The sequence below is a fragment of the Xyrauchen texanus genome, chromosome 16 (genome assembly GCF_025860055.1).
Source record: "Xyrauchen texanus isolate HMW12.3.18 chromosome 16, RBS_HiC_50CHRs, whole genome shotgun sequence".
Lineage (NCBI taxonomy): Eukaryota > Metazoa > Chordata > Actinopteri > Cypriniformes > Catostomidae > Xyrauchen > Xyrauchen texanus.
The window spans coordinates 23259345-23287307 of record NC_068291.1 but is presented as its reverse complement, the minus strand read 5'-3'; the positions used below and the strand labels follow the sequence as shown (position 1 = coordinate 23287307).

The 27963-nt window shown below is 38.4% G+C and overlaps 1 protein-coding gene across 1 annotated transcript; it reads left to right on the top strand.

Moving 5' to 3' along the window:
- Positions 1–187: 187 nt before the first annotated feature.
- Positions 188–27005, top strand: LOC127656666 (BTB/POZ domain-containing protein KCTD3-like). The gene is made up of 18 exons (XM_052145084.1): positions 188–509; positions 8444–8497; positions 8614–8659; positions 8907–8980; positions 9100–9158; positions 9389–9469; positions 9554–9700; positions 15706–15796; positions 15887–16077; positions 16182–16297; positions 17139–17226; positions 18175–18291; positions 18395–18565; positions 18671–18826; positions 18958–19054; positions 19149–19348; positions 19460–19598; positions 23364–27005. The coding sequence occupies exons 1-18, from the start codon at positions 439–441 to the stop codon at positions 23935–23937; spliced, it is 2472 nt and encodes an 823-aa protein (XP_052001044.1). The 5' UTR covers positions 188–438; the 3' UTR covers positions 23938–27005.
- Positions 27006–27963: the final 958 nt, after the last annotated feature.

The window sequence follows — 27963 nt, the reverse complement described above, 5'->3', positions numbered from 1 at the left end:
GAGAATATGTTTTCATCAGCCTCTAACCCCATTTCTGGCTTCAGCTGTGTCCAACTTACTGCTCAACACAAGACGCACTGCCTATAAACACTGGGCGGGGTCTGCGTCCTGTGGCAGGAATGACGCTATCCGATTGGCTGACGCTCTGATCGAATGCACAGAGCTCCAGCGTTCCCGTGTCGCACAGGCAACAGAAAGAGGCCATTAGTTGAAGGCAATGTCTTCAATTGTTTATTAAAGCACTGAAAATGGGGGACATTGTGTGCGACCAGCTTAATCTAAGAACCATCTAACCCGCCCTTCTTATGACGCATAATGTATGGGGCTCGCTGTGATGTGAGGAAGAATCAAGAAGCTCTTCTAGAATCTGGTTAGATAAATGCACAAACAGGATAAAATTGGGGTTATTCCACCTCGATTACCGTGCTGAATTAAAGGATGGCTGGAATTGGTAACAGTTCAACATCGGGAATGGGTGACATCATCCAACTAAACGTCGGAGGAACGAGGTACGCTGACGTCAAGAGTTATTTAGATAAACTCGGCGTCAAAATATTGTTTAATTTGAGGTCAAAGGCTACGTCACAGAGCAGCAGTTTTTAACTTTGATGTGGGGTGATCGTACGGCCTAACATAAAATGATTCTTACAAAACCTGTCAAATGTCCTGGTCCTGTTTTACTTCAAAATTAAATGAAACAACACATAATATAATTAATATAATATTTTTTATGATAAATTATATAGAAAAGTAATAACATTGTAGGACCTTTAAGATTGTTTACATTGTGACATTATTTTATTGACATGCCCATTAACCCCCCCAAATTATCATTACCGCAACACGAAAAAGATGGATATTAATGAAAATCTCATTACCTGTGTGAAAAAAGTATTGAAATTGTACAGCATGTATATATATATATCATTGTAGTAATCTCTTGGAACTGCATTTCATTTTCACTGATAAAAAAAAATAAAAGAAAAAAAGACTGTCACGGTAATGAGAATCATCATTGAAAACATTTGAAATAGTTAAAGTAAAATGTCCGGATGAGTTATGGTAATGAGAATTGGGTGATGGCAGGCTATGCAAAAATCTTAATGGTCCTTAATGTTTAAAGGAATATTCTGGGTTCAATACAAATTAAGCTTAATTAACAGCATTTGTGGCATAATGTTTATTACCACAAACATTTGTTTATTTTCTTAGAAAAATTATTAAAAAAATCATCTGTTACAGTGAGGCACTTACAATGGAAGTGAATGGGGGCCAATCCGTAAACGTTAAAATACTCACTGCTTCAAAAGTGTAGCCACAAAATGTAAGCATTATTTGTGTGATCAAATTGTTTACTTACCTTTTCTGCTGTAAAGTTATAGCCAATTTTGCTACTTTTTTTGCCTTGATTAACCCAGTGAATTAAAAACAAAAGTTTTTCAAAACAGTTCGTTCTGAGCAAAACATGTATCTTTTTGTTCCGGTTCAAAAGTTCCACAGACTAATTTAAAGACGGTTAGAACAAAAAAGAATGGTTTAATAACGTTCTTTTTAAAATAACAGTACTCTGCACTAAGGGGTGGGTCAAATACCAATAGCAGCATTGCCAGATCTCACAAGAGAAGCAAGCAATCTTTTCTGGAAAAACAAGCTCAAAATAGAGCTGGGCAATAAAATCACAATAATCATTATCATCCACAAAATCGATGATAAGTTTTTGAGTCATTTTTGATATTTAGCCTGTGTCCTATATCTAGACGATCAGGTGCGTGTTGCTAAATACGCAAGCAGTTCGGCTTTCTATCAGACTGTATGAAGTTGCTAACGTAAGCTGCCTTGCTAATGATTAGGCTACACCAGTCACCGCGGTGCAAATGCAGATGCGAGCACTTCGCCAACGCATGGCCAATGTGTGGTCCCGTTGTACATTGTTGTATTGTATTGCATGTTTATTGAAAAATAAAATCAGCTGTAGCGCCCCTTGTGGCAATGCTGAGAACGCAGTGCGTACTTGCGTTAGGTTATGAATTGCACTCTGACACATTTCACAACGCCACCATGCGTGAAATCAAGCTCGCATAGCAAGATGCGTCTGCGTTCACGTTAGTATGTTTGGTAAGTTAATGTGGATCCAGAGCGTCTTTAGATCGTACAATTTTTTCCTTCAAAGTTAGCTTTATTAATAAGCATGTTATGAGCCTTTAATAACAAACAAATATATTTCTGTAAATACTAGTTTGTAGTCTACTCTACACTTGAAAATATACTAATGAACTAATGAAAATATAAAAAAGGCCCATTCAGACTTCTATATTTTCAAAATTTTCTCTCTGGGGATACCCCTGATCCCCCATACAGTATTGTACTACCTTCAACACTCTGCGTGCACTCTTCTCCAAGCTTTGCTCAGTTCAATCAGATCAGTGTCACACAACTTCATCAACATAATCTTCTCTGAGACTTCAGCTTCACAGTACATATAAACTTCAAAATAAACTCTTCAGCTTCACAATAAACTTTTACGAAGACACGTCAGTCACTGGTCACTCGTGTCGTTCTCACTCTCTCTCTTTATGGCGGTGGTGTGGCTGTTTATATGCCACTCTCCCCATGCAGCACCCACTTGATGGCCAAATACTCCTTTTCCACGGTGCTGTACTTTGTCTCCCTTAAGGAGAGCTTACGGCTAATGTCTGAAGAGTCTGTCTGCAATACAAAAGGGAGAGAGAAATTAGGTGCATGCAAAAGCGGCCCCCCGCAAAGTGCGGCTTTAACCTGTGTGAATGCCTGTTGGCACTGATCCGTCCACTGGACTGGGTCTGGAGCCCCCTTTTTAGTGAGATCAGTCAGCGGGCTGGTGACGTCTGAATAATTAGGCACAAACCTCCTGTAATAGCCAGCCAGCCCCAGGAACTATCTCACCCCCTTGATGTATGCCCATACATCAGCTCGAATGGGAAAAATCCAGTGGAGGCTTGCGGGACCTCACGCACTGCAAATAACAGGGGGTTGAGTCATTTATTCAAATTTCTAGCATCATCGTGCACAAAATTATGAATCATGTTCTTAAGGGTTTTATTAAATTGCTCCACCAGGCCATCTGTTTGTGGATGGTAAACGCTGGTGCGAATCGATTTGATACCCAATAGTTCATAAAGCTCGCGTAGTGTACGTGACATAAAGGTTGTGCCCTGGTCGGTGAGGATTTCTTTCGGAATCCCCACCCGGGAGATTATTTTGAATATATAACCTTCCACAAGTATCATTCCTCAGTCACAAGGGCTTCTTTGCAAAATATAAAATGTAACAAAATATAAAACATTTTTAATGTAAAAATTAAATGCTGACATTATGCTTCAAAATGAACAGAGGATCTTTTAACGTTCATGTCCAACTGCAATCTATTGATAAACTCTGTAGAATATTTAAATATTTTGGGAGAAGATCCCTCAGACACCACTGCTTTTGCTGTCTCTGGGCCCCCAATGCAATTTTGTATATACTTTTTTGACTGTTTCTTTTGCCAAAACATGTTTTTTTGCGCTGTCCGTTTCCTAGCACCTTCACGCACACTGATGGTCTCTCCGTTTCTATCAATCCACACCAGTTTGTTTTTGTACTACCTCATTAAATTCCATAATAGTTCACCCCGCTTGTTCAAAATAAACTGTCCTAGCGGGTAACAGTCTCGCTCACAGTGCTGTACTGCACTTCCCTGCCGTGTTGCTGTTTATTTTTCTGAAAAGCTTCACCTGCCTGAGGCCAAAAGTGCACATGGATGGATGTTATACAACGAAGGTATGAGAAATAACAAAACATAATTGTGGCGGCAGGGCTATGGTTGAGCGTTCGTCCAGAGATAGAGAAAGTGGTAAGGGTGCACACCTGAGCGCTATAATGTCTAACACCTGTTTCGAAACCAGGGATTTTGAAGGAAATATATGCCAGCATGTAGTCCTCATGGTTGGCAGAATTCATCTAGTCCCTCTCCAGTATGCATCATGTTCAACATCAGGCCCTGCTTGAGCTGTGCCAAGACCAGGATTGCCAATTCCAGGAGGTGCCCCAGGCTCAAGCAGAGGACTGGCACGTTATACAGAGATTAATGCACCAGGAGAAAGCCCTGTCCGTGACCCTGGACACAGCAGCTCCCATGCCTCCGGTCACTCTCATGAAAATGGGGCAGAAGATGATCTGATGGCATGCTTAGACCTGTTTGAGAGGATGGCAGAGATCTAGAGCTGGCAACGACCTCAGTGGGCGGCCAGACACAATTAAATGTCAGGAATTGTGAAAAACTGAGTTTAAATGTATTTGGCTAAGGTGTATATAAACTTCTGACATCAAGTGTACACTATGCAAACTATACAAATGATGGGGTATTAAATCAATTTGCACAAATGTTTACCACACACAGACAGATGGGTTGGTGGAATGGTTTAATAAAACCCTGAAAAATATGATTAGTAATTTTGTACACAAGGATGCTAGAAATTGGGGCTCGATCCCCTGTTTTTTGCAGTTCGAGAGGTCCCACAAGCCTCCACAGGGTTTTCCCCATTCGAGCTGCTGAATGGGCGGCGACCACGCGGTTCGCTCGACATCATGCGGGAAGCTTGGGAGGAGGCGCCTTCAAACAGCAAAAATGAAAATCAGTACGTTCTTGATCTTAGAGAAAATCTCCACACTTTGGGTCAACTAACACAGTAGAGTATGTTCCAAGCTCAAGTACATCAAAGCCAACTGTATGACAGGGCACTTGGCTACAGGAATTTGTACTGGTAGACAAAGTGCTTATATTACTCCCAGTGTCATGTTCTAAATTACTTGCCAAGTGGCAAGTGCCCTTTGAGGTCACACGACATGTAGGAGATCTCGATTATGAGGGAAGACGAGCAGATAGAGGTGACGCAAGTCAAATATAACATCTCAACCTCCTGAAATTATGGTCCCTGTGATGTTGGTAACAATGCTTCCGGAGAGGGCGGAGCTCGGGACGGAGGTGAACTTAAAAGCCAATCATGTCACCCTGGTCACTTGTGGGGACCACATCTCACCGTCACAAGCCACAGAGGTTGCCAGGTTGCAAAAGGAATTTGCAGACATGTTCTCCCCTCTGCCTGGTAGTACAAACATCATTCAGCACCATATCATGACTGCGCCCAGGGTAATGGTGTGTAGCCATCCCTACAAACCGTCTGAGCACAAGAACAAAGTAGTTTGGGACGTAATAGAAGAGTCCCACAGTGATTGGTCCATCACAGTTGTTCTAGTCCCTAAGAGTGACAGGTCAGTATGGTTCTGTATGGATTATAGGAGTCAATGCGGCGTCTAAATTTGACGCATACCCAATGCCTCGTATTGATGAGTTGTTCGAGCGGTTGGGAACAGCTCACTTTTACTCAACACTGGATTTGACAAAGGGCTATTGGCAAATCTCCTCAATGCCAGTGTCCCACAAAAAACGGCCTTCTCCACACCATTTGGTTTACACCAATTTGTGACACTTCTGTTCTGTTTGTTCAGGGCCCGGCTATGTTTTTAGCGCCTTATATACTGAGTCCTCAGACCACACTTTGCTTACGCCGCTGCCTATCTGGATGACATCATGATATACAGTAATGTTTGGCTGCAGCACATAGAGCATATGAGGGCTATTATGAGGTCGCTGTGATGAGGGGGACAAACCCCAAAAAGTGCGCCTGGGATCCACATGTGTCACGGGCAGGTGCGTCCCCAAATTGATAAGACTGCAGCGATTGTAATCTGCCCAAGACCCCAGGACCAAAGAGGAAGTGACAGTTCCTGGGGCTGGCTGGCTTATATATAAGGTTTGTGCCTAATTATTCGGACGTCACCAGCCCGATGATCTCACTAGAAAGGGAGCTCCAGACCTGGTCCAGTGGAAGGAGCAGGGTCAAAAGGGAATTACGCAGGTGAAAGCTGCACTTTGTGGTGGACCGCTTTTACATTCACCTTATTTCTCTCTTTCTTTCATTTTACAGACAGATACTTCAGACAGGGGGCTGGGGGCGGTGCTCTCCCTAGTGATTAGTGCAATCAGAAACAGGTGTCAGACATTATAGCTCTCAGGTGTGCACCCTTACTGCTTTCTCTCTCTCTGGACGAATGCACGGCCACACCCCGCCGCCACAATAATTCGACCAAATGCTTCAATTTACGTAATAATAATAATATCGCAATATGTTAAATAACCATAATATCTCTTCCTAAAAACTGTGTGAAATGTTTATTTTTGCCTTATTTTTTTTTCAGTTGGCATTTAGGCATTGATAACAGTTTGCAGAATGAATTTCCTCCTCTATGATATTGCATTATATTAGTTTTGTACAGTATGTTAACTTAATAGCCAAAATACTTGGACATACGTGAATAAGAATAAACCTGAAATAGGAATGTGTTTCAGTCACATTGCACATTTATGTACTTTAGAGGCGATTTAGAGACATTTAGAATGTTACAAATTGCTATTTCTATTTAAATAAATGTTGTATTCTTAAAATTTTCTGTTTATCCTCTTGCAGCAATGCAGGCCTTTGGCAGTTATAAGCTGCTAATGTAGGACCTGTGAGGAGTCTGTTTCTCAAACTTGAGACTGTGATTTACTTGTTTTTTGTTGTGCATTTGGCCATCCACTTCCCTCTCTATCCTGGTTAGAGATTCTTTTCTCAAAACAGTAATGCATGGAATAGCCTTCATCTCTCTAAAACAATAGACTTTAGGAGAAAATCGAATTTCAGGAGAAATTTGTTTCTTTTTACCTATTTTAAAACCAAAATTTGACTTGCAAGTGTAAAGTAACTTGTAAGAACTCAATACCTCAGCAAATGTGGAAAAACCCCACTGTATTGTGATTTCCGCATGGTAGAGCAACCATTTTCAATTGTTCTAATAATAAGAACATTTTGTTGAGTAGCAAATTAGCACTTTAGAATGCTTTTGTTAGGAACAGATGACACAGTATATGTTTGCTTTTACTGGTAAATGGAATAAATACCACTTAAAACAATTATTTCAAACCATAATAATTATTTGCGATGAATGATTTTGGCAGTATTTTTTTAATGCGTCCTTTTTGAAAGATTTCTTTCAGGACCAAAAGAGTTCTAAAAATGGAAGCGTATATATTATAGATAATATAATTTCCATAAAGTCACTTGTAACGCAATTACTTGAGTAGTTTTTCAAGTAATATTCTTAAGCTCAGACATAACATCTTTTTTTAAGGAGAAATTACTGGAAATGGCAAAATCAAAATCAAAAAATAGCTCTTTGACGGAACTTGATTCAATCATGAACAGTGGTTCCATGTGTTTGAAATTAGTTTTCCTAACTTACAATTACTATGTAATCTCAACACAAATAATTTGTGTAGAAATAACCTAGTTGAATTTGGTAAACACAATAAAATTTGATTTTAAAATTAGTGTCAATGTAACTGAAAAAAATCTCTTATTTCTTTATGTAGCCTACTAACTAGTTAAAGTGAATGCTAGCATGATAAAAACATACTGGTTGGAATCACTACAGAGTGTAGTTTAATACGCATGCTAAGATTAGCTCAGCAATTGCTCAAATAAGCAAGCAATCAGTTTCGTGTGTGATGTCTACCTGTCCTCAATGTTAGCTCAAGCTCCACTCTTCACTATAATGGTAAACTCCAAAACTCCAACATAACAAAAACTTGTCTAAATCTCAACATAAAACATAAAACACAAACAAGTATCCCCCTTTATATTCATCTTGCACAAAAACACATACAAAAACTCTTAATTTTAACATACACTCTACCTATCAAGTCCTATGCAAAGCATGCTGGGAAATGGAAACCCCCTCCTTGTTTCATCAATGCTGCATGAACACCACAAAAAGTATTCATGTTGTCTCATCTCATGGATTAAGTAAACTTCCATTTTACAAATTTAAGAGCATAAAACACAGTGAAATCAAGTTGTGAAATGTTGTTTTAGTTAAAGGGATAGTTCACCCAAAAATGAAACTTCTCTGATAATTTACTCACCCTCGTTTCATCTGAGATGTGTATGACTTTCTTTCTTCTGCAAAACACTTTTGAAGATTTGTAGAAAAAGTTCCAGTCTCAGAAAATCCTTAGAATGGGAGTGAATGTGATTAGATATTTGTAGGTCCAAAAAGCACAGATAGTCAGCATAAAAGTAATCCATCCTATCTCCATTCCATTCATGAAGTACTCCGTATTGTCTTTTATTTTTGTCTTAGATAGTTTGAGTGGGATTCCACCTCATTACAGTTCCTTCCTTCCTTATAATTTAGAACTAATATGACTATCCCACATATTAAGTAGAAAACATTTTCTTTGCATACAATCATTTGTGAAGTAACATATCTCATGAAGTCAAAGAAAAATGTAAAATGAGATCCAATTTGATTTGTATGCTTTCAGATTTAGCACTTCAAGACAGACTCTGACATGGATTCCTGACTCATTCTTCTCAAGGTAAAATAAGATATCTAAGGCTGCACAGAGAGCTTTGTTAAAATATTGGATATGCACTCTCATTCATCTTATAACAGCATTTTTAACGTTGTGTAAATCTATTTGTTGCTCCCCAGTTTACTTAGTGGGAGAATATCAACACTACGGGATGAAACTGGAGCTGTAAGTAGAAAATTGTATCATGCTCTGACTTACTCATAAATCCTTCAAACCTACTGTAATTACCTATAAAATGAACAGAACAACAACAAATGATGTCAATACTGATTACTAAAGGTATGCATTGTGTTTTTTTTAAATATACCTTTCAAACTAATCCATTATTCCAGATTTTATTTTACTGTTTTCCAGATCAAAGGCATTATGTAATTTAATCTCTAAATTACTTCTATTTTTTTTTTTTTTTTAGATATTTATTGACAGAGACCCAACAACATTTGCCCCTATTTTAAACTTCCTTCGAACAAAAGAATTGGACTTAAGGTAGGATATGACAATTTATTTTCCATCACTTATAGGATTGGTAAAAATATTGAAAAAACAACACTGAACAAATAATACTGATTCATGCAGGTGTGTCATCTCCCTGCTTTCTCTGATAGGGGGGTTAACGTAAGCATCCTAAGACATGAAGCTGAGTTCTATGGTATTACACCTTTAGGTAAGGCATAACCACACCAGACATGTCGGTTTAAAGTTAATTAGCTATCTAGTTTTACACTGTGAACCTTGAACACAGGCAGTTTTGGAGCTATTTAAGGACCTAAATTTGACCTTTAAAAATCACGTTCACTGATGTAACCTAATATACTATTACTACTAGTGTGCCTAAAATTAATGCTTTTTGTGGTATTCTTATCTTATTTTTCTGTCCATCCCTGATATGGTTAGTTCAACGTTTACTTCTTTGTGAAGAACTGGAACGATCTTCATGTGGAAGTGTGCTCTTTCATGGCTATCTCCCTCCACCAGGTATGGTGAGAACAGATCTGTAGAAACACCTGAAACGTTCACAAAAGCAAAAGAGAAAATCTTCTGATTTTTTGTTTTTATTAGCTATCCCAGCTCGGAGTGCTGCTGGTCGGATTGCTGCAGGCCAGGAAGAGCATTCGGTTCCCAGTGGACCAGAGGGGAGTTTCCCCCATTCTTGCCCACAGTCTTCTCTCCCTGGGCCTCGTGGGGCAGATGGACCTCAAAGACTGGGTGAGTAAAATCCCTTCAATGCCAAGATCTGGTTACACTGAAACTGATGGGTGCATTTAAAAGTTTAATGAAATAGTTCTCCCAAAAATGAAAATTTGGTCATCATTTATTCAAACTCATGGCATTCCAAACCCATAGGACTTTCTTCTGTAGAACACAAGGATACATTTTGAAGAATATTCATGCTGCTCTTTCCCATACAATGAAGCACACAGTGACTAGGGGATGTCAGGCTCCAAAAATGCCAAAAATGTAACATTAAAGTAGTCCGTATCATGCATGGGCTATATTCCAAGTCTTCTGAAGCCATATTTAAATGATTATTCACTGAAAATATTGCCCTATCTCTCATTCCCACTTCTGCATATTCAAATTGATGTGTACATATATGAAAATGGATTTGCTCATTTTAGAATTGAGAGCTATGTCAAATCTATCGACGGTTTTCATATATCAATGTTATATAGAATCGTGACCCTCATATCGTATATAGAAACGAATCGTAAGATAAAGATATTGTCTCATCCCTATCATTTACACATTGTCATGCCATCACAAATGTGTAAGATTTGTTTTCTTCTGCTGAACACAAATTAAGACTTTTTTAGGTGGGACTTGCCAAAAACAAAACATTTATACATTTACATTTATTCATTTGGCAGATGCTTTTAAATGAGTAATAATATATCATAAGCTATTCATCTTATGGAGACAGTGGATGAAAGTGCTGCATTACAAAGTTTCACTAGCATCAGAATAGTAGTATCCAAGACAGATTAGAGTACAACAAGAATATATATAATATATATTTTTTTATTTTTATGAGTGAACTGTTAAGTGCTCATGGAAAAGATGTGTTTTTAGCTGTTTTTTGAAGACAGACATTGAGTCTGCTTCACGAATGAAGTTGGGAAGGTCATATTTTGTTGCCTCTTTGTGTTGGTTCAACATAGCGGTTGGCCGTTCATTAGGCAACTGCAGGCTTCTGGTCTGAATGTAGCTCTGCAGAAATTATTTTAAGTATGCTAGAGCAGACCCAGTGACTGTTCTGCATGCAAGCATAAGAGGCTTGAATTTGATATGTGCATCAACCGGCAGCCAGTGAAGAGAGACAAGGACTGGTGTAATATGCGCTCACTTTGGTTAATTAAAGGCCAGAGATGCTGCTGCATTCTGGATCATTTGCAGGGGCCTAATTGCGCATGCAGAGAGGCCTGCAATGAGAGTGTTACAGTAGTCAAGTCTAGTTATGACAAGTGACTGAACAAGAAGTTGTGTGGCATGTTCAGATAGGAAGGGCCTTCTTTTCCTGATATTGTAGAGTGTAAATATACATGATCTTGCTGTCTTTGAAATGTGATCTGTGAAATTTATTTGGTTATCAATGGTAACCCCGATATTTTTGACCATTTTGTAAGGCGTTACTGTAGTTGAACCCAGTTGAATGGTGATACTAAATTCAACTTCAGTGTTGGCTGGAAAGATAAGGAGCTCAGTCTTCACTGGGTTGAGTTGCAGGTGGGGTTCCTTCATCCAGGCCGAGATTTCTGCCAAACAGGCCGAGATTCGATCAGTCGTCGTTGTATTGTTGGGCTGAAAAGACAAGTAGAGCTATATGTGATCAGTGTAGCAATGGTAAGAGAACCCATATGCCTGAATGATGAGTCCCAGTGATGTTGTGTATATAGAGAAGAGAAGTGGCCCACGCACTGAGCCTTGAGGTACCCCGGTAAGTAGCTGATGTGACTTGGACACCTCACCTCTCAGGCTAACTTGAAGGACCTAAGAAATTAAACTAGTCAAGCACAGTTCCCGTGATGCCCAGCGAAGAGAGGGTGAAGAGTAAGATCTGATGGTTGACTGTGTCAAAGGCTGCAGAAAGGTCCAGTAGAATCTGGACGGAGGATATGGATCCAGCTCTCGCCTGTCTCAGGGAATCAGTGACAGACAGCAAAGCAGTCTCGGTGGAATGTCCATTTTTAAAGCCTGACAGAGATAGAGATTTAAAGCCATAGGCAGAGATTTGATTGAAAACTGCCTTTTCAAGTGTTTTCGCCTTGAATGGGATGAAAGAAAATGTTCTGTAGTGTTCTAATTGTGTGGGGTTAAGTGCAGGTTTTTTAAGCAACGGGGTTTCTCGAGCCTGCTTAAATATAGTGGGAAAAAATGCCTGTAAGTAGAAATGTGTTAATTATGTGTGTGAGTGCAGGTAAGATGGATAGAGAGAGATGGCTTGGAGAAGGTGGGAAGGAATAGGGTCAAGGGGACAGGTGGTGGGGTGGTTGGAGAGGAGGCGTTTAGAGACCTCAGTGTCAGTCAGAGGAGAGAACATAGAGATAGAAGAGCTGCATACAGGAGGCAGGTGTTTGAGAGGGTGTGGTGCTGAGAATGTATTGCTGATGGCTGTAACATTATTAGTAAAAAATATGGCGAAGACATCTGCTGTCAGTGAGGTGTCAGGCGGTGGAGGGGGAGGACAGAGGAATGTGTTGAATGTTCTAAATAAGCTGCGAGTGTCTGTGGTGCTGTTGGTCTTGTCCTGGTAATAGGAAGTTTGGGCATTTTAACGTTATCTGAAAAAGAATGCAAGCAGAGACTGATACTTACCCTGATCTGCTGGATGTTTAGATTTCCGCCATCTCCTCTCAGCCGCCCTGAGGTCAGTCCGATGTTCACGAAGAACGTCAGAGAGCCAGGGGCTGGGTGGTGCCATACATGCTGGCCTAGAGGACAGAGGACAGATGCTGTCTAGACAGGTTGTTAAAGTAGAGCCTAGTGTGTCTTAGGGTTGTGCCGATGGACGATATCATCGTCCATCGTGATGGCTGACAAACATCACGATGTAGAGCCACCATCGTGATGCCACGCCCCCTTTTGCGAATCTTGCTAGTGTGACTCACTAATCCTAGTCTCTTCTATAGTTAACCTAAAAACTTTGCAGGGATTGCTCTGTTAATTAAATTGAGAATATAACTAATGCATATATGCTATTTTAAATACTGTAGTATATGCCAGAGACGTGACGTGTTAGTCTGTGAAAATACCATGTCAGGCAGGCTGCACAAATATTGATCTTGACATTGTTAGCTTCTTGTCTTTTTTTTACATGTCTTACACTGTACATTTAGATTAAAATATTTTATGTTGTAGGCTACAAGAACATAGCCTTTATTAATTAATTATTAGTAGTTGTAGTGTCTCAGAAAATCTTGCTCATTGTCACAGCTCTTGTATACACTGAAGCGGCAGTTTAAGATAAACCCAGACCAGCGAACGTCAAATAACTTTTGTCTGGTTAATACTTTTAAAGAAAAATTTCCTTGGCCATAAATCCGTAATGTCAAACCAAATGAAAGAAACAAGGTGAATATGAATAACACACATTTATTAAAACATAGAAGAACAACAAATAAAGAACAAGAACAGCGGAACAACACTCAGACCGAAACTCGGCATTAACAGTTTCACTTATAATTAGCAGCACAATTAACTTCAGCACAGGCTACAAAATAAATTATGTTATTGAAATATTGTAAAGTATGAACTACACAAATGAACGTTTAAAAAATAATATGCAAAATCGAATAGCTCCGCAACGGACGGAAACATGCGTAAAGAAGTCTAATATCTTTCACCAAAGACCATGTTTAAATTTCGATGTTTCTGGCCAGAAATACCAACATATCCAGCACGTGCAGGCAAGGTGGCATATTCTGCTGGATGGCGCACACGCAAGTGGTCATGAAGATTGGTCGTCTGCCCATCTTTTGCGCGGATCACACATGAGCAGATCTTGCACAAAACTTCGGACGGGTCCCTTGGCTGTCCACTCTCATCAGGTCTAAATCCAAAAATTGCCATATAGGCTAAGTAGTACCCTTTTAGCAACCAACACCAACGCCATTGTATCAACTCTACGTGGAAGGAAGCTTTTTTTTTTCTTACGTGCAATATATTACAAAGCCCGGATGAGTAGGCTACTAATTAGTTGGGCTAGTAAAATAACGAAATTATAGTTTTTCAGTAGAAAAAAAATATCTATGTAAAGAGATATATTAAAATAAAAAGTGCTTAAAAGTGCACAACTCTTCTTAAGTGGAAGAAATATTTTTCCCCGTTACGTGCAACCTATTGGAAAGCGCGGATGAGTCAGTTGGGATAGTAAAATAACGAAATGATAGTTTTTAAGTGGAAAATAGTATTTATGTAAAGAGATATATTAAAATAAAAAGTGCACAACTCTTCTTAATTGAAATCAAAAAAAAAAAAAATGCTTCACGTGTCGTGCAACCTACTGATAAAGCGCCGACAAGTCATTAGTTGGGTTAGTAAAATAACGAAATTATAATTTGTCATATAAATATTATGGAATTCAAAAGAAGTGTTGTTACATAGAGAGGAGTGTGGTGAAAATGTCCAGATTTTGAAAAGAGCAAACCTGTTCCCCCACCCCGGTATGTCTTGGGGTGTGAGATAAGGAGAAGTTGTTGGAGAGAGCTGAGGGTGTTGCTGTATCTTCTGGATGTATCCATGATTCTGTCAGTGCGATGATGCTGAGGGTGGACTGTGCGGTGAAGGCTGGAATGAAGTAAGCTTTGTTCACAGCTGACTGGCAGTTCCAGAGTCCCACCGAAAATGAGAGCGGAGCAGGTTCTGATGTGCAAAGTGGCCGTAGGTTGTTTAGGTTGCGTTGTGACCTGCATTTATATTGTGTAAACTGTCTGTAACAGATAACATTGATGTGCTTGAAGGCACATGTTATGCGTGGATTAGACATATGTGAAAGTGTGTGGAAAATATCAAACGTTTTTATTACATTTAAAAAGATACTTAAGTGCTATGGTGAGTGGCACCTTGTCAGTGTCCTCGCACGAGTAGACTCGCTTGTCTTTACAAAAGTAGGTCTTCACACAAGGAGGGCTTTACACGAGGTCTGCCACTTCTGCTGCCACTACCGCCTCAGCATTCATGTCAAAATATATACACGCTGCTATCGGGTCGTTAAGTGAAAAAATATGGACATGCCTTAATGCTGCTTAGCACAACAAAGCTAGTCACGTGGGTAACTGAAACTAAGGGATAACAAACATGGGAACAAACGCGACTTCAGTACACCGTAAACAAACAATGCTAAACTTTAGCAATAAATAATACACAAAAAGAAGTGAAGCACTGTTCAGAGACACACTAAAAACAATGCTAGTTTTACACACAATAAACAAACAACTCTAAACCTAGCAGTGAATACACTAGGACAGTGTTTCCCAAACTGGTGTACGTGTACCCCTGGGGGTACGTGAGTTGACAATGGGGGTACGTGAATACAATTCTGAGATTTACTGTTCTTTCAATTTCATCACAGTCTAAAATAACATTCAAACCCAGTTCATGTATTTCTCACTGGCCAAAATTATTTTGTGTGCCCTCTAGTGTAGAAACACCAAAATGGTTGTGTCATAAAGGTCAGAAAAATATGCAATGAAATAACTCAATCTTTTGCGGTTAAAAAAATGCATCTACTCATGCGTCGTGCATCATGCGTTGGCTATGGCTATATAGTAACAGCGTGTTTCATTCTGGTATGGTGCTGTTGAAAACAAAGGGGCAGGGGGAGGGGGAATCCCATGAAGACAAAGTAGGCCACTTATATGCAGTAGGCAGTGTGAGGTCATCTTAAAAGGCCTTTTATATCCTCAGTGCCCAGTGAAGCCATATGAGAAGAATGATTAGAGAGAGGTGGAGAAAACAAGTTAATGGACAGGCTTTCTTTTCAAATGTTTCATGGCTTTTTGTCTCGAAATTTTGTCCAAAAATGTTTCACACAATGCAGAACATTTTTATTTTACTTGGATGCTTTTTTTTCCAGGTATGGAAATAATAATCATCCACATAGAGTCATATAAGATAACTGGATATGTGGTGAAATTTTATTGGCAAATTTCTTAAATTTCTGGTGGTATCAAAATACTGAGTTTTTTTTTTCTATTTCACTTGCATTACAACAGGATCACCAGTCGATCCTAGGAAGGTGCTGATTGTCGCTGGCCATCATAACTGGATTGTTGTTGCCTATGCTCATTTTGTCATTTGTTACAGGTAAAGCTATACATCACACCGATGACTTATAAATATATACTAATATTAAGGGTTGTAACTTACCAAAGGTTGACTGTGATTGGTCCGTAGGATAAAGGAGTCATCTGGCTGGCAGCAGGTGTTCTCCAGCCCATACCTGGACAGGACCATTGAGCGGGTGGCCCTTAATGCTAAAGTGGTGGGCGGCCCACATGGAGATAAAGACAAGATGGTTGCAGCATCTTCTGAGAGCACCATTATACTCTGGAGTATCCAGGATGGAGGGAGTGGAAGTGAAATAGGTTGGAGAAAAGAACAGAAATTATATCATTATGTAATTAAATCTCATTATCTTGTCTATTGTTTTTGTGGAATAATAATTGTCTTTTTCTATGTTTTTGTGAAGGTGTTTTCAGCCTTGGAGTGCCTGTTGACTCCTTGTTTTTCATTGGGAGTCAACTTGTTGCCACCAGTCACACTGGGAAAGTAGGAGTGTGGAATGCCGTTACCCAGCATTGGCAGGTAGTGGAAGTCAGATTTCTTCCACTTCAACAGTCTCTCCAGTTTCAATTTTGGTGATAAATATGTTTTCTTAAAGGGAAAGTTCACCCAAAAAGGAAATTCTCTCATCATTTACTCACCCTCATGCCTTCCCAAATGAGTATGACTTTCTTCTGCTGAACACAAATGAATACTGTTTGAAGAATATCTCAGAACTGTAAGTCCATAAAATTCAAGTGAATGGTGAACAGACCTTTCAAGCTCAAAAAGCACATAAAGGCAGCATAAAAGTAATCCATATGACTCCAGTGGTTAAATCGATATCTTTAGAAGTGAAATGATAGGTGTGAGTCCTTTTTACTTAAATATTTAAATACACAAATCTCCACTTTCACTTTCACTATTACATTCTGAAAGTGAAAGTGGCAATTTATAGTAAAAAATTATATGATATGATGAAATATTTATCTGTTTCTCACCCAAAGTGATTGGATCGCTTCAGAAGACAATTTAAACCACTGTCTTATGGATTATTTTAAGCTGCCTTAATGTGATTTTTGGAGCTTGAAAGGTCTGAGCACCATTCACTTGCATTGTATTGACCTACAGAGCTGAAATTCTTCTAAAAAAATTTCTTCTAAAAATATTTGTTTGTGTTCAGCAGAAGAAAGATATTCATACACATCTGGGATGGCATAAGAGTGAGTAAATGATGAGAGAATTTTAATTTTTGGGTCAACTATCCCATTAATACATTGAATATTTCAGCATCACTAAAGAGCCCATTTTACATCCCATATGGTTTGTTAATGATGTGTTGACACGATTCTAATATTTTCATTGTGTACTATCAATATTGCAGGTGCAGGATGTAGTGCCCATCACAAGCTGTGACACGGCTGGCTCCTTCCTCTTGCTTGGCTGTAACAATGGCTCCATTTATTATATTGGTAAGCAGCTTATCTTCCCCTATGTTACAGTGTGTTTCTTTTGTTTAATGTGAGATGTTAATGAGATGTGAAAATGGCAGTAACAGAATCAGTGTTGAAATGCAATTACATTTGCATAAAGACATCAGTGCAACTCATTTCATGTAGAAATAGGTTACAAATGGGCTGCTGTGATTCACATCCTCATAATTTTCTAATTTTCAAAGTATTGTTAGTTTTATGTATTGGAGTGAGCTCAACAAATTGTTTTGCCCATTATGTGTTTTGAATTACAATGTTTTCACTGTTTATTAAATAAGAACGATAAAGGAATATTCCGGGTTCAATACAAGTTAAGCTCAATCAACAGCATTTGTGGCATAATATTGATTACCACAAAAAATTATTTTTACCCATCCCTCCTCTGTGTAAAACATCTGTGTTACAGTGAGGCACTTACTATGGAAGAGCCATATGTTAAGGCCAGTCCGGGCCAGTCCGAAATGTTAAAATACTCACTTTTTCAAAAGTATAGCCACAAGACATAAACAATATGTGTGTTATCATGATTTTAGACTGATAACATTTTGTACCTTTTTTGTGTAAAGTTATAGCCAGTTTTACAACTTTGTTGCCACGATGATATAATGTCAACAAACCCTAAAATGACTGTTAACAATTTAAACAACTTAACAGCTCAAATAAAATTAAACAAGAATTAATGTAAGTGCTTTTATAAAATTATAAGCTTCACATTTCAAACTTCAAACCCTCCATAGAAATTGGCCCCATCCACTTCCATTGTAAGTGCCTCACTGTAACCTTGATTATTGCCCTTTTTTTTTTAAAGAACAGACGAGCCTAAATATTTTTTTGTGGTAATCAATATTATGCCACAAATGCTGTCGATGGAGGTTAACTTGTATTGAACACAGAATATTCCTTTAAATATATTCTCTCCACTCTCAGACGTGCAGAAGTTTCCACTGAGAATGAAGGACAATGACTTGCTGGTGACAGAGCTATACCACGACCCATCGAACGATGCCATTACAGCCCTCAGTGTCTACCTAACTCCTAAAACCAGTGAGTTAATTGTCTTCATCTTGTTGAAAGAGATTGAACTGCTCTTGTAGTATTCTCGAAATTCTGGGAGCAAGTTTGGTCAGGGATCTTGCTCTGTTTGCAGGCGTGAGTGGGAACTGGATTGAGATTGCTTACGGAACCAGCTCAGGGGCTGTGCGTGTTATTGTACAGCATCCAGAGACTGTGGGATCTGGACCACAGCTCTTCCAGACCTTCACTGTCCACCGCAGTCCCGTCATTAAGATCATGCTCTCTGAGAAGCACTTAGTGTCAGGTAAGAAATACTCTCATACTGTATGCTGATTCAGTAGAGGACCGCATACCAAAAATGTCCAGAAATGATTGCAATTGAATTAATTTGGCCCTGTGCATGTTCAAGTGTGTGCTGACAATAACCACGTACGCACATGGACGGTGACACGGTTCAGAGGTATGATCTCCACCCAACCAGGATCAACTCCACTGGCATCTTTTAAGATCATCTCACTGGAGGAGACGGAGAGCCACAGCAGCTATTCCTCTGGCAATGACATTGGTGAGATTTGTACATAGCATTTGAACCCTTCAGAAAAATTGCACTATTGAAAGTTGACATCTAGCTGTGTACCAGCCGCTGAGCCAACAGCCTCAATGAAAGAAAGTATTTGATGTGTTGTTTCCATGCAGGTCCATTTGGTGAGAGAGACGACCAGCAGGTTTTCATTCAGAAAGTCATTCCCATTACCAACAAACTCTTTGTTCGCCTTTCCTCTACTGGGAAAAGGTACATGCTAAAACATTGCGCTATGAAAGACCAGTGTGACTCTGTGGGGAACAGTAAAATATTACAGATTACAGATCTTCTATCTTTATGGCAGGATCTGTGAGGTTCAGGCTGTAGACTGCACCACCATCACATGTTTCACAGTGCGAGAGTGTGAGGGCTCCAGCCGTATGGGCTCCAGACCCCGTCGATACCTCTTCACTGGCCATGCAAATGGAAGCATTCAGATGTGGGACCTAAGCACAGCCATGGACACAGTCAATAAGATCGAAGACAAGAGCAAGCAGGAGCCAGGTTCTGACATATGTCGATTGTCACTCTGTAGTATATAGGAAAATTGCAAATGTGAACTCCAGGATTTTGAAGAGTTGAAATTAATTCAAATGTTATGTTACCTGTTTGCAGAGGTGGGAGGTCCTACTGAAGAGGAGCTTCTGAAGCTGCTTGACCAATGTGATTTGAGCACATCTCGATGTGCCACGCCCAACATCAGCCCTGCCCCCTCTGTGCTGCAACATAGCCGACTACAGGAGTCGTCTTCCAGGTCTGACCACACCCTCCACTAATCCCTAACAACCTATCAAGCTTGTCCTAATGAGAAATAAGGCATTTTTCCACACAACTGTGGAACTAACACCTAAACTATGTTTGTTGTGGAACTACCAGTTATGATTAAATTACAAGCATTGTTTTTCCACCAACTGATTTAAATAAGCTCTGACATAAGCATGTGATGCATTTGTGGAAGGGGTGCCTGAACGTGATGTGACAACAGCTGGGCCGACTCACTTCAAACATAAACAATGGACAACTCTGTGAATGATTTTGTGTTGATCCTGTCCTGTTTTGTTGTGAAAAACTTCACATGGGCAAGATGCATTTGCATTTGTAAGAGATGGGAAACAGCAGGAGAGCAGAGAAGAGATGGCTTTAACACTACCTTCGTATGTAGTCAACCGCATTTAGTTTGTTGCTTTTTCATACCTTTGCATGATCATATGTGTTTGGAGTTTTCTAACACTAATTTCAACCAAGGCTGTGATTCGTAGGATAGTACTATGTACCCTTGATGATCATAAAAACTTTTAGCCACGAGTTTGCCTTTTTAAACAGCCCCGATTCTCCTATAGGTACACCTGGACACAGTTTTTCTTGGTTGTTGGCAGATAGGATGTTCCGAGCATCTTGGAGAATTTGCCACAGTTCTATTTAGGCTGTCTCATTTATATAATTATATTCTGTCTCTTTAGATAATCTCAGACAGACATAATGTTCAGTTGGGGCTCTGTGGGGGCCATGACATCTGTTGCAGGGCTCCCTGTTCTTCTATTCTAATCTTTTCTATCTTTGCCTAAAGGTGCGTACACACTGCCAGCGACATCGCGCGCGACAGCGACTCAGTACCATTCATTTTCAATGCGAGCACAACGACTTCCGGCGACACGAGCTGTCGCGACCATTGGCACTAGATGTGGGCGTGTCCAGCGACGCGACAAAGTTGAGAAAAGTTCAACTTTGGAGCGACTAACGGAAGCGACAGCCAATAGGAGAGACGACGGGATAGCTCACGTGATCCTTCTCTCTCTCTCAGCTCCTGCAGTAACGGAAAGATGGATGAAAGGCTAATTCTTGCTGTTAGAAATTTCCCAGTGCTCTATGATATGTCTCTTCCCACGTACAAGGACATTTTTAAGAAAAATACTGCTTGGAAAGGTGTATCTGAGATCGCGGGGATTTTATGGACCCAGACAGACCGGCATTTGCATTTTCGCCGGAGATAAACAGCCGCTATGGCAAACAGCACGCCTTGTTTCTCATTCATCTTTGATATAAAGCATTTTATGTACTGATTCCATTTATATTTAGTCTTTTCCCTCCAAAATGTTTGTTTTTAGTGGCAAGAAAAGAGATTCGCTGTCAACAGCAATGGAATGACATCCGTGAATGTCATTTATAAACGTTACTAGGCAACCAGTAGTGAGAACAGCCACTAGCTACTTCACCGCCAGCCACTGGCGACTTGCAGCGACAAAGTCGCTGGCAGTGTGTACGCACCTTAAGACTTTTGCACAGTACAGTATATACATAATACATTGTACAAACTACAGTATATATACACAGTAATCATGGAACATAAAGGATTTTATGATCCTTTATTCACTTGTAGTCTTGTTTAATTTTTTTTATTTTCAATCTGCATAGTTTAATGTCATCAAATCAATCAGATTATTTATACACCTCGTTCAGTAGTTGATGTTGCAAACTACATTTTATTTTCTCCATAAACACAGCAGCATCGATTTGAAAAGCCTACATTAGCAACAACTCAACAAAAGTTAATGAAGGTTATTAACCGGACATTTTATAATGGCAGGTATAGGCTGTCTGATGCATGTCTGATGACGCATTTTTCTTGACCAACGAGAAGTGTTTTCTGTTCTGACCACCCAAATAATTCCATGTTGCAAGGAAAGTATCACCTCAGGAGAAGGTACTAAAATGTTCTTGGTTTGGTTCAGGTTCAAGTTCCTGCAGTGGAAAAAAAGCCTATTGAATCTAAATACTTGCGCAGGGTTTGATCCCAAGAACCCCAAATTTGATGATCACCTTGCGAGTGACCCTCTGTGTGAGAGAAGTAGTAAACATGACTGGAAAATATTGATTGAAGTTGACGGCACATCTTTATCCTGGATTAATGTTAGATGTATAAACCTGAAGAAATTTATTTTCAGTTCTATTCAATGTTAAAAATTATATAATAAAAAATAATATTTCTTATTTTAAATACTTATATTTACTGTGAAAAGCACTATATAAATACATTTGTAAAAGTATACAGTAAAACAATAAATATTGTTTCAAAGCAGCTTTATACAGAGAATTGCAACCCTTATTTTTTACTTTTTCATAATATTTGAAATATGGCAATTTATTTTTATTTCTGCTTTTATTTCTTACTGTGACTGTCAATACAATAAAATAATTGCGATTAATCTACTGATTCCAGGATTAAATAATTTAAAAATGTTTACACTTTTTTTCTCCAAATTATTTTGCGGATCCCCTAGCACCCCACTGTGCCCCCTGAGGGTCACTGGAACCCAGTTTGAAAACCCCTGAACTGGGGTGTTTGCTCTCAGGCTTTCAAAGTACACTCTTTTGACCGCAAACCCATACGATGTGTTTGACACATGCTCACTTCGACTGTCTTGTGATACTCTTTCAGCACAGTTAACGGCAGTTGCATGTGCAGACAACGTGTGTCTAAAAATCTGGGCTGCACACACCAAGTCAGTGCTAATGATAAAATTTGCCTTGCAAGCACTGTCCGTGACATGTAGTGGCATGCTGAAAAACCAAAGTATACTTTGGCCTTAACAGCTTATTCACACCAGCTTGTTCAGCAGACAAAACATGCTCAAAATGACACATTGTATCTAAATGAAATCCAAATACCTCTGAGTGTTACGCTTGATTAACGAGGCAGACGAGGAGATGCGGATCCAAACGCAGTTGAACTTTATTTGAATAACTAAACAGGGCAAAACACAAAGTAACAACCCACGATGGGGAAAAGAAACATAAACTGGGTAAGCAGATCAAGGTAGACATGAACTGGGAACTCGAAAGGGAAAGACACACCAGGTTCAACATCAAACGACGATCGACAAAGACAGAACAAAGACACGGGGTATAAATACACAAACATGGGATGGGTGGCCAATGAAAGAACAGAACTCAAACAAGATAACGAGGTGATTAACAGAAACCAAAGGCAAATTAACAAGGGCAGGTGTAAACAATGAACAGTGAACACGAACGCTAACAAGGACTATGGAGTTAAATAAAGGGACTAAAGTGAAAACTAAGAAGTGTAAAAGTGACAAGATGGAAAACAAGAGGGCAACAGTGAGACAAGACAGGGTAATCGTTACACTGAGATATCATACTGCAATTATCAGTCATTTGTTTTTTGGGGGTATAGTGACATTTTAACTATTAATATCACAATAAAACATGCATTTTTATTCAGGTATTGGAACATTTTTCAGAGAAGGAAAAAAAAAATACTTTTTCATACTTGACTTTATTTTAATTGTAAAAATTGTTAGTGAATGTTACACTTTCATGTTGTTTTTAGAGAAAATTGTGTATTTTTCAAACTAAAGAATGTGACAAAATAAATGTTTATAGCAATCAACAGCATGCCACAGATACTGTCAAGAGAACTTGTATTGTTTCAGTGTAGTTATGGGTCTTTACGTTTAATAAATTACACATTCATTGCTAAAATTTCTGTGGTTTACAGTCTCCAATTGCAGGGTCAAGAGCCTATCCCCGAGACAGCCACTTACGGAGCCTTGCGCCCATACCGAGAGAGCCCCTTACTGGCCCGTGCTCGACGCACAGAGAGCTTCCACAGCTACCGAGACTTCCACAGCTTAAACCTGAGCAAGGCTCTGCTGGAGAACACCGGACAGGGTGGATCCACTGAGGACGAGATGCACCCATCTGCAGGGGAGAGCAGTGCTGAGGATGGTGACAAAAGAAACTCCACTCCAGAGTTTTGGGGGAGCAGAATGTCTGAAACCCAATCTGCAGCTGCACGCAAACCCCCAGACAGCCCTGGAGACCAGCGATGGAGGGCCCATTTGATGGAGGAGGGGCCTTTGGAGTGCAGACCAGAGGGAGGGAAGAGGAGAGGGGCATTTGAAACAAATTTTCTGGGCAGGAAAAAGGCACCTCCGGTTCCACAACTGAGCTCCCCTCTAGCAGGGGCTGATGGAGGTAGCAGTGACTCATCTAGCACTGCCTCTCCATCACCAACTAAAGTGTCCACATCTCCACGCCATCGCAAGGGCCCCGACACTGCATGTGAGTGATGGTTTACACAGATTTGTGACTCACTTTGACCAAGTGACACATTTAAAGTTTTATTCAACAGTCTCAGCAAACATTTAAATGTTTATGTCTCAGCAGTGGTTTGTAGTAGAAACATAATATTTATGTTATTAGAAAGCAGAGACTTTTACCTACAGCGCAAATCAAATGTGCTTCTGGTCAAAGTGACTCAAAGTGATGAAGCAGGTCACATTTATCAAAAACAAGTCATACCAAATACAGTAATCTCAGACTGGTTAAAGAAGGAAGATGATTGGACGATTTCAGGAGTGTTCAGAATATGGGGCAAATGTGAATGTTGATGAGTTAGGAAGGATATCAGCTGGCAGCTAAAAAACCAAAACTACTGTGGACAAAATGAAGGGGGAAAAATACAGTACAGATGTTTCACAGAACCTGTTTTGTTTCCCTTACTCAATTAAAAGTCATGTGCTTTTTTCACGTGCACCACCTTGGCCTTAAACATATTTTCCTGGCTTTGCTAAGGCTTTAGTTATCTTTGCTTAAGTCTGACTTTTCATTTCTTGATGTAAATTTACCAACAAGCTATACATTCAGTTATTTACAAGGAATTGTTTACATTGAGCTAATTAGATTACTGATTGGAAATAATGAAAGCTGTGAAATTGAGAAAATTGTAAAAGATCATATCAAATAACATTTGCAGTTTGTATGCATACAAAAAGTAATTTTATCCAATTTGCTTTGCATAAACAAATAAAACAGAGATTATCATGCTGATGCTACTATCCACTAACAGTACCTTTCTAATCACTGCAATGCACTTTATTGTCAGTTTATAATGAAATGAGGATTCAACGGATAAACTTCATATTGCATTTCATGAAAGGGATTTTTGCTTGCTCTATCGATTTGGTGCCTTTTGCTTATTTGGATAGCTTCTGTTCTTGAGTGATATCATTTTTTTTTTCTCTTTCACCCTTCCTCATAGACATGTGGCAGTTATTTCATTACATTATGCAACTGATTTAAGTGAAACCAAAATAAGAGGGACTTTATGATAACTGTATTATTGAAGTAACAAATTCAAATTCCCAAATGTAAACATTAGCATCATGCATTATTTTTACTATCACAGACTGACTCAGTTATTGGTGATATAACTATAACAGGTGAAGCGTATACTTTAAATAGGAATGGCAAAAATTATAATTGTTTCCAAACTGGTTTCCCAAACACTTCTGATGCCCCATTCTACCCGACCCACAAATTGTTTGGTTAAACAAGTTCACAGCATTGGTTTTGAGAACACCACAAAGGCACATTTTACACTCTTGGGAAGTCATCCTACAAATGGCTTAATTATAGATTCATAAGTAAGCTTATAGTTAATGTAGTAATGTAGTTTACTAAACTTACTGTCTGCAAATTAAACTAAGATAAACATAACATAAAAAAAGAAACACTTTTTGGCTTTCCGATATTATCCTAAAGCTCTAATAAACAGTTTTTCAGAGAGTTCAATTATTAAAGTGATATTTCATATAGAACATTTAAACTAGAACTTTGTAACTTTATACGTTTTGGTTGTACTTATTAATGTTAACATTAATAAATGCATTTGATATAATAATAATAATATAATATACGAGCCCTATTACAGCATTCATTATTATTGGTTGTTGTTCATTAATGAAAATACTATTTTTCATTGGTAGTTCATGATAGTTCCTAATGCATTAATTAATGTTAACTTTTTAAAAATGTTTAAATATACTGTATATATGAATTAACGTTATTCAAGGATAATAAATGCCAAAAAAGTATTGTTCATTGTTAGTTCATAGTTCATTCATGTTTAATGTTAATTAATGTAAAATTTGGTAACTTGTGATATAACACCCTTGCTTGCCCTCTCACAGAACATGTTAAATTATCAAAAATTAATATCTGAAAACAGTTGCCAATTTCAAGATAATAATATATTTTAACTAATGGATTAGTGTCTGAATTAAGAATGTTACTGTACATCTGAACAGGCCTCCTAAATCATCAGGTTGTGAATAATTGAATCACAAAACATCATTTTATCATTTTCAGCACTCATATTGTAAAGAATATGTAGTAAAGAATTGTTTATGTGTACATGAAGGTAATTTTGCTATGTCGACAGATGAGCATAGTCATTTTCTTTACTATCCTCTACACTTTGTGTACAAGTTTCATATCTCCAGAGATAAATACACATTATATATCTATATATCGATGATACACATCCAATAGAGTCTATTAATGTAAATCTATATTTTGCTGAATGAGTTTATTGATTCTATTGTATTATATCTGAATCACAGCCATTAACAAAGTACTGAAATTATATGAAGGAAGTTCCGAATTTATGCTATGCAATCAGTGTAATCATTTCCATAGTGACATTGCTGATCGTAGGCTATATAGCCGAATGAATTAAAGAATACTCATTTGACACGTCTTAAGAAATACAGTATGTAGTTTATACATTTTATGGAATCCTGGAAGTCATTTTACAATTCCCTAATTTGTTATGATTGGTTAACTCCTACATGTAGGTTGTTATTGTTATTAAAACGGTATGAAGCCTGAAACTATTTAGGATTAATTTTTGTTCTAATGATTTGTCAAGGCTTTGACTTTGTCATAAATATACATAAATGTGGTCAAGAAATAAATTCAAGTATAAACAAATATAGGCTTTTCATGTCATTGATCATTTCATGTTGTCTGTTAAGAGTGTAACACTTAAAGCTTGCTTTCAGAAATACTGTTACAACTTGATTTCTGCGTTTTCAGCCTGTAAATGCAAGATGGGTCAATATGCAATATGTTTTATCTAACAAGTATAGTTGTAGGTAAACTGGCCTCACTTGCCTGCTGCTACACATGGAACATGATGTTGCTTGGAGTTGGAATAGATTTATAGGAAATAACAGTTCATGTTACATAATGCATGTCTAAATGTGCAGGTGCAGAATCACACCGAAACTGTTATTGGTACGTGATCTACGGATTGGTACTCCGTATCTGTACATTTCCAATGACACAATAAAGTAACCAAATGTAGAAGCTTCTCAGTCTTTTTTTAATAAGCATGGACACATCGACAATGCAAACACAACTTGAACATTTCACTTTCTATATCAATAATTGTTCAACTACTGGAGCAGTTGTTCCAGAGTACAATACACCACAGCTACTGCTAAAACCCCTTTATTAAATAAAAATTATTAAAAATAAATTAATCGCAACAATAAATAATACTGATAATCTTAAAAAAAAACAAATCAATGTAAAAATGTGTGCTTTATAGGATAATTCGGTTTCATTTTGCTAATATATATGTCATTTATAATACTAACTTATAATGTACAATTAAATATATTCACACTCTACAGGTTTAAAACAACCTCTGTTACTGAAAAACACATGCCACACATACCTAACATCAACATGTGACATTGACAACAATTTTAACTGACACGTTTAAGACACTCGATCCGTTGGCATCATCACACACGTTTACAATCTATTGCTCAGTTTAACAGGCACAACACCACAGTAGCTAAAACTTCCATTAACACAGACAGTATAGGACATGTCTACTGGATTAGCTAACTCCCCAATTCATGTGTATGTAGCTCGGAGATGGACTCTCTATGTTGGCATGAATAATTTGGAGAGTATGTGTACATTAATACTTATGATTACAGTAATATATCATAACTACACAGCCAGTTAAAAGTTTTCATTTATAGCTTTAATAATGTAGTGCTGTTTACCAAAGGGTATACTGTCCATCAATGCTAAACACAAATTTTAGAAAAGATAAATCATGTTTAATACAACAATTCAAATGATGAAATCTGTATAATGCCAGATGAATTTATTCCATACTGCAAGTCTTCACCTACCCTAATTATTCATTAGGTCTAAGAGTAAAATCAAGGCTCGTGAGGAGAACATCATATTAGAGATTATAAGAGCATGGTTGAGTAAATATTTCAGTTTAG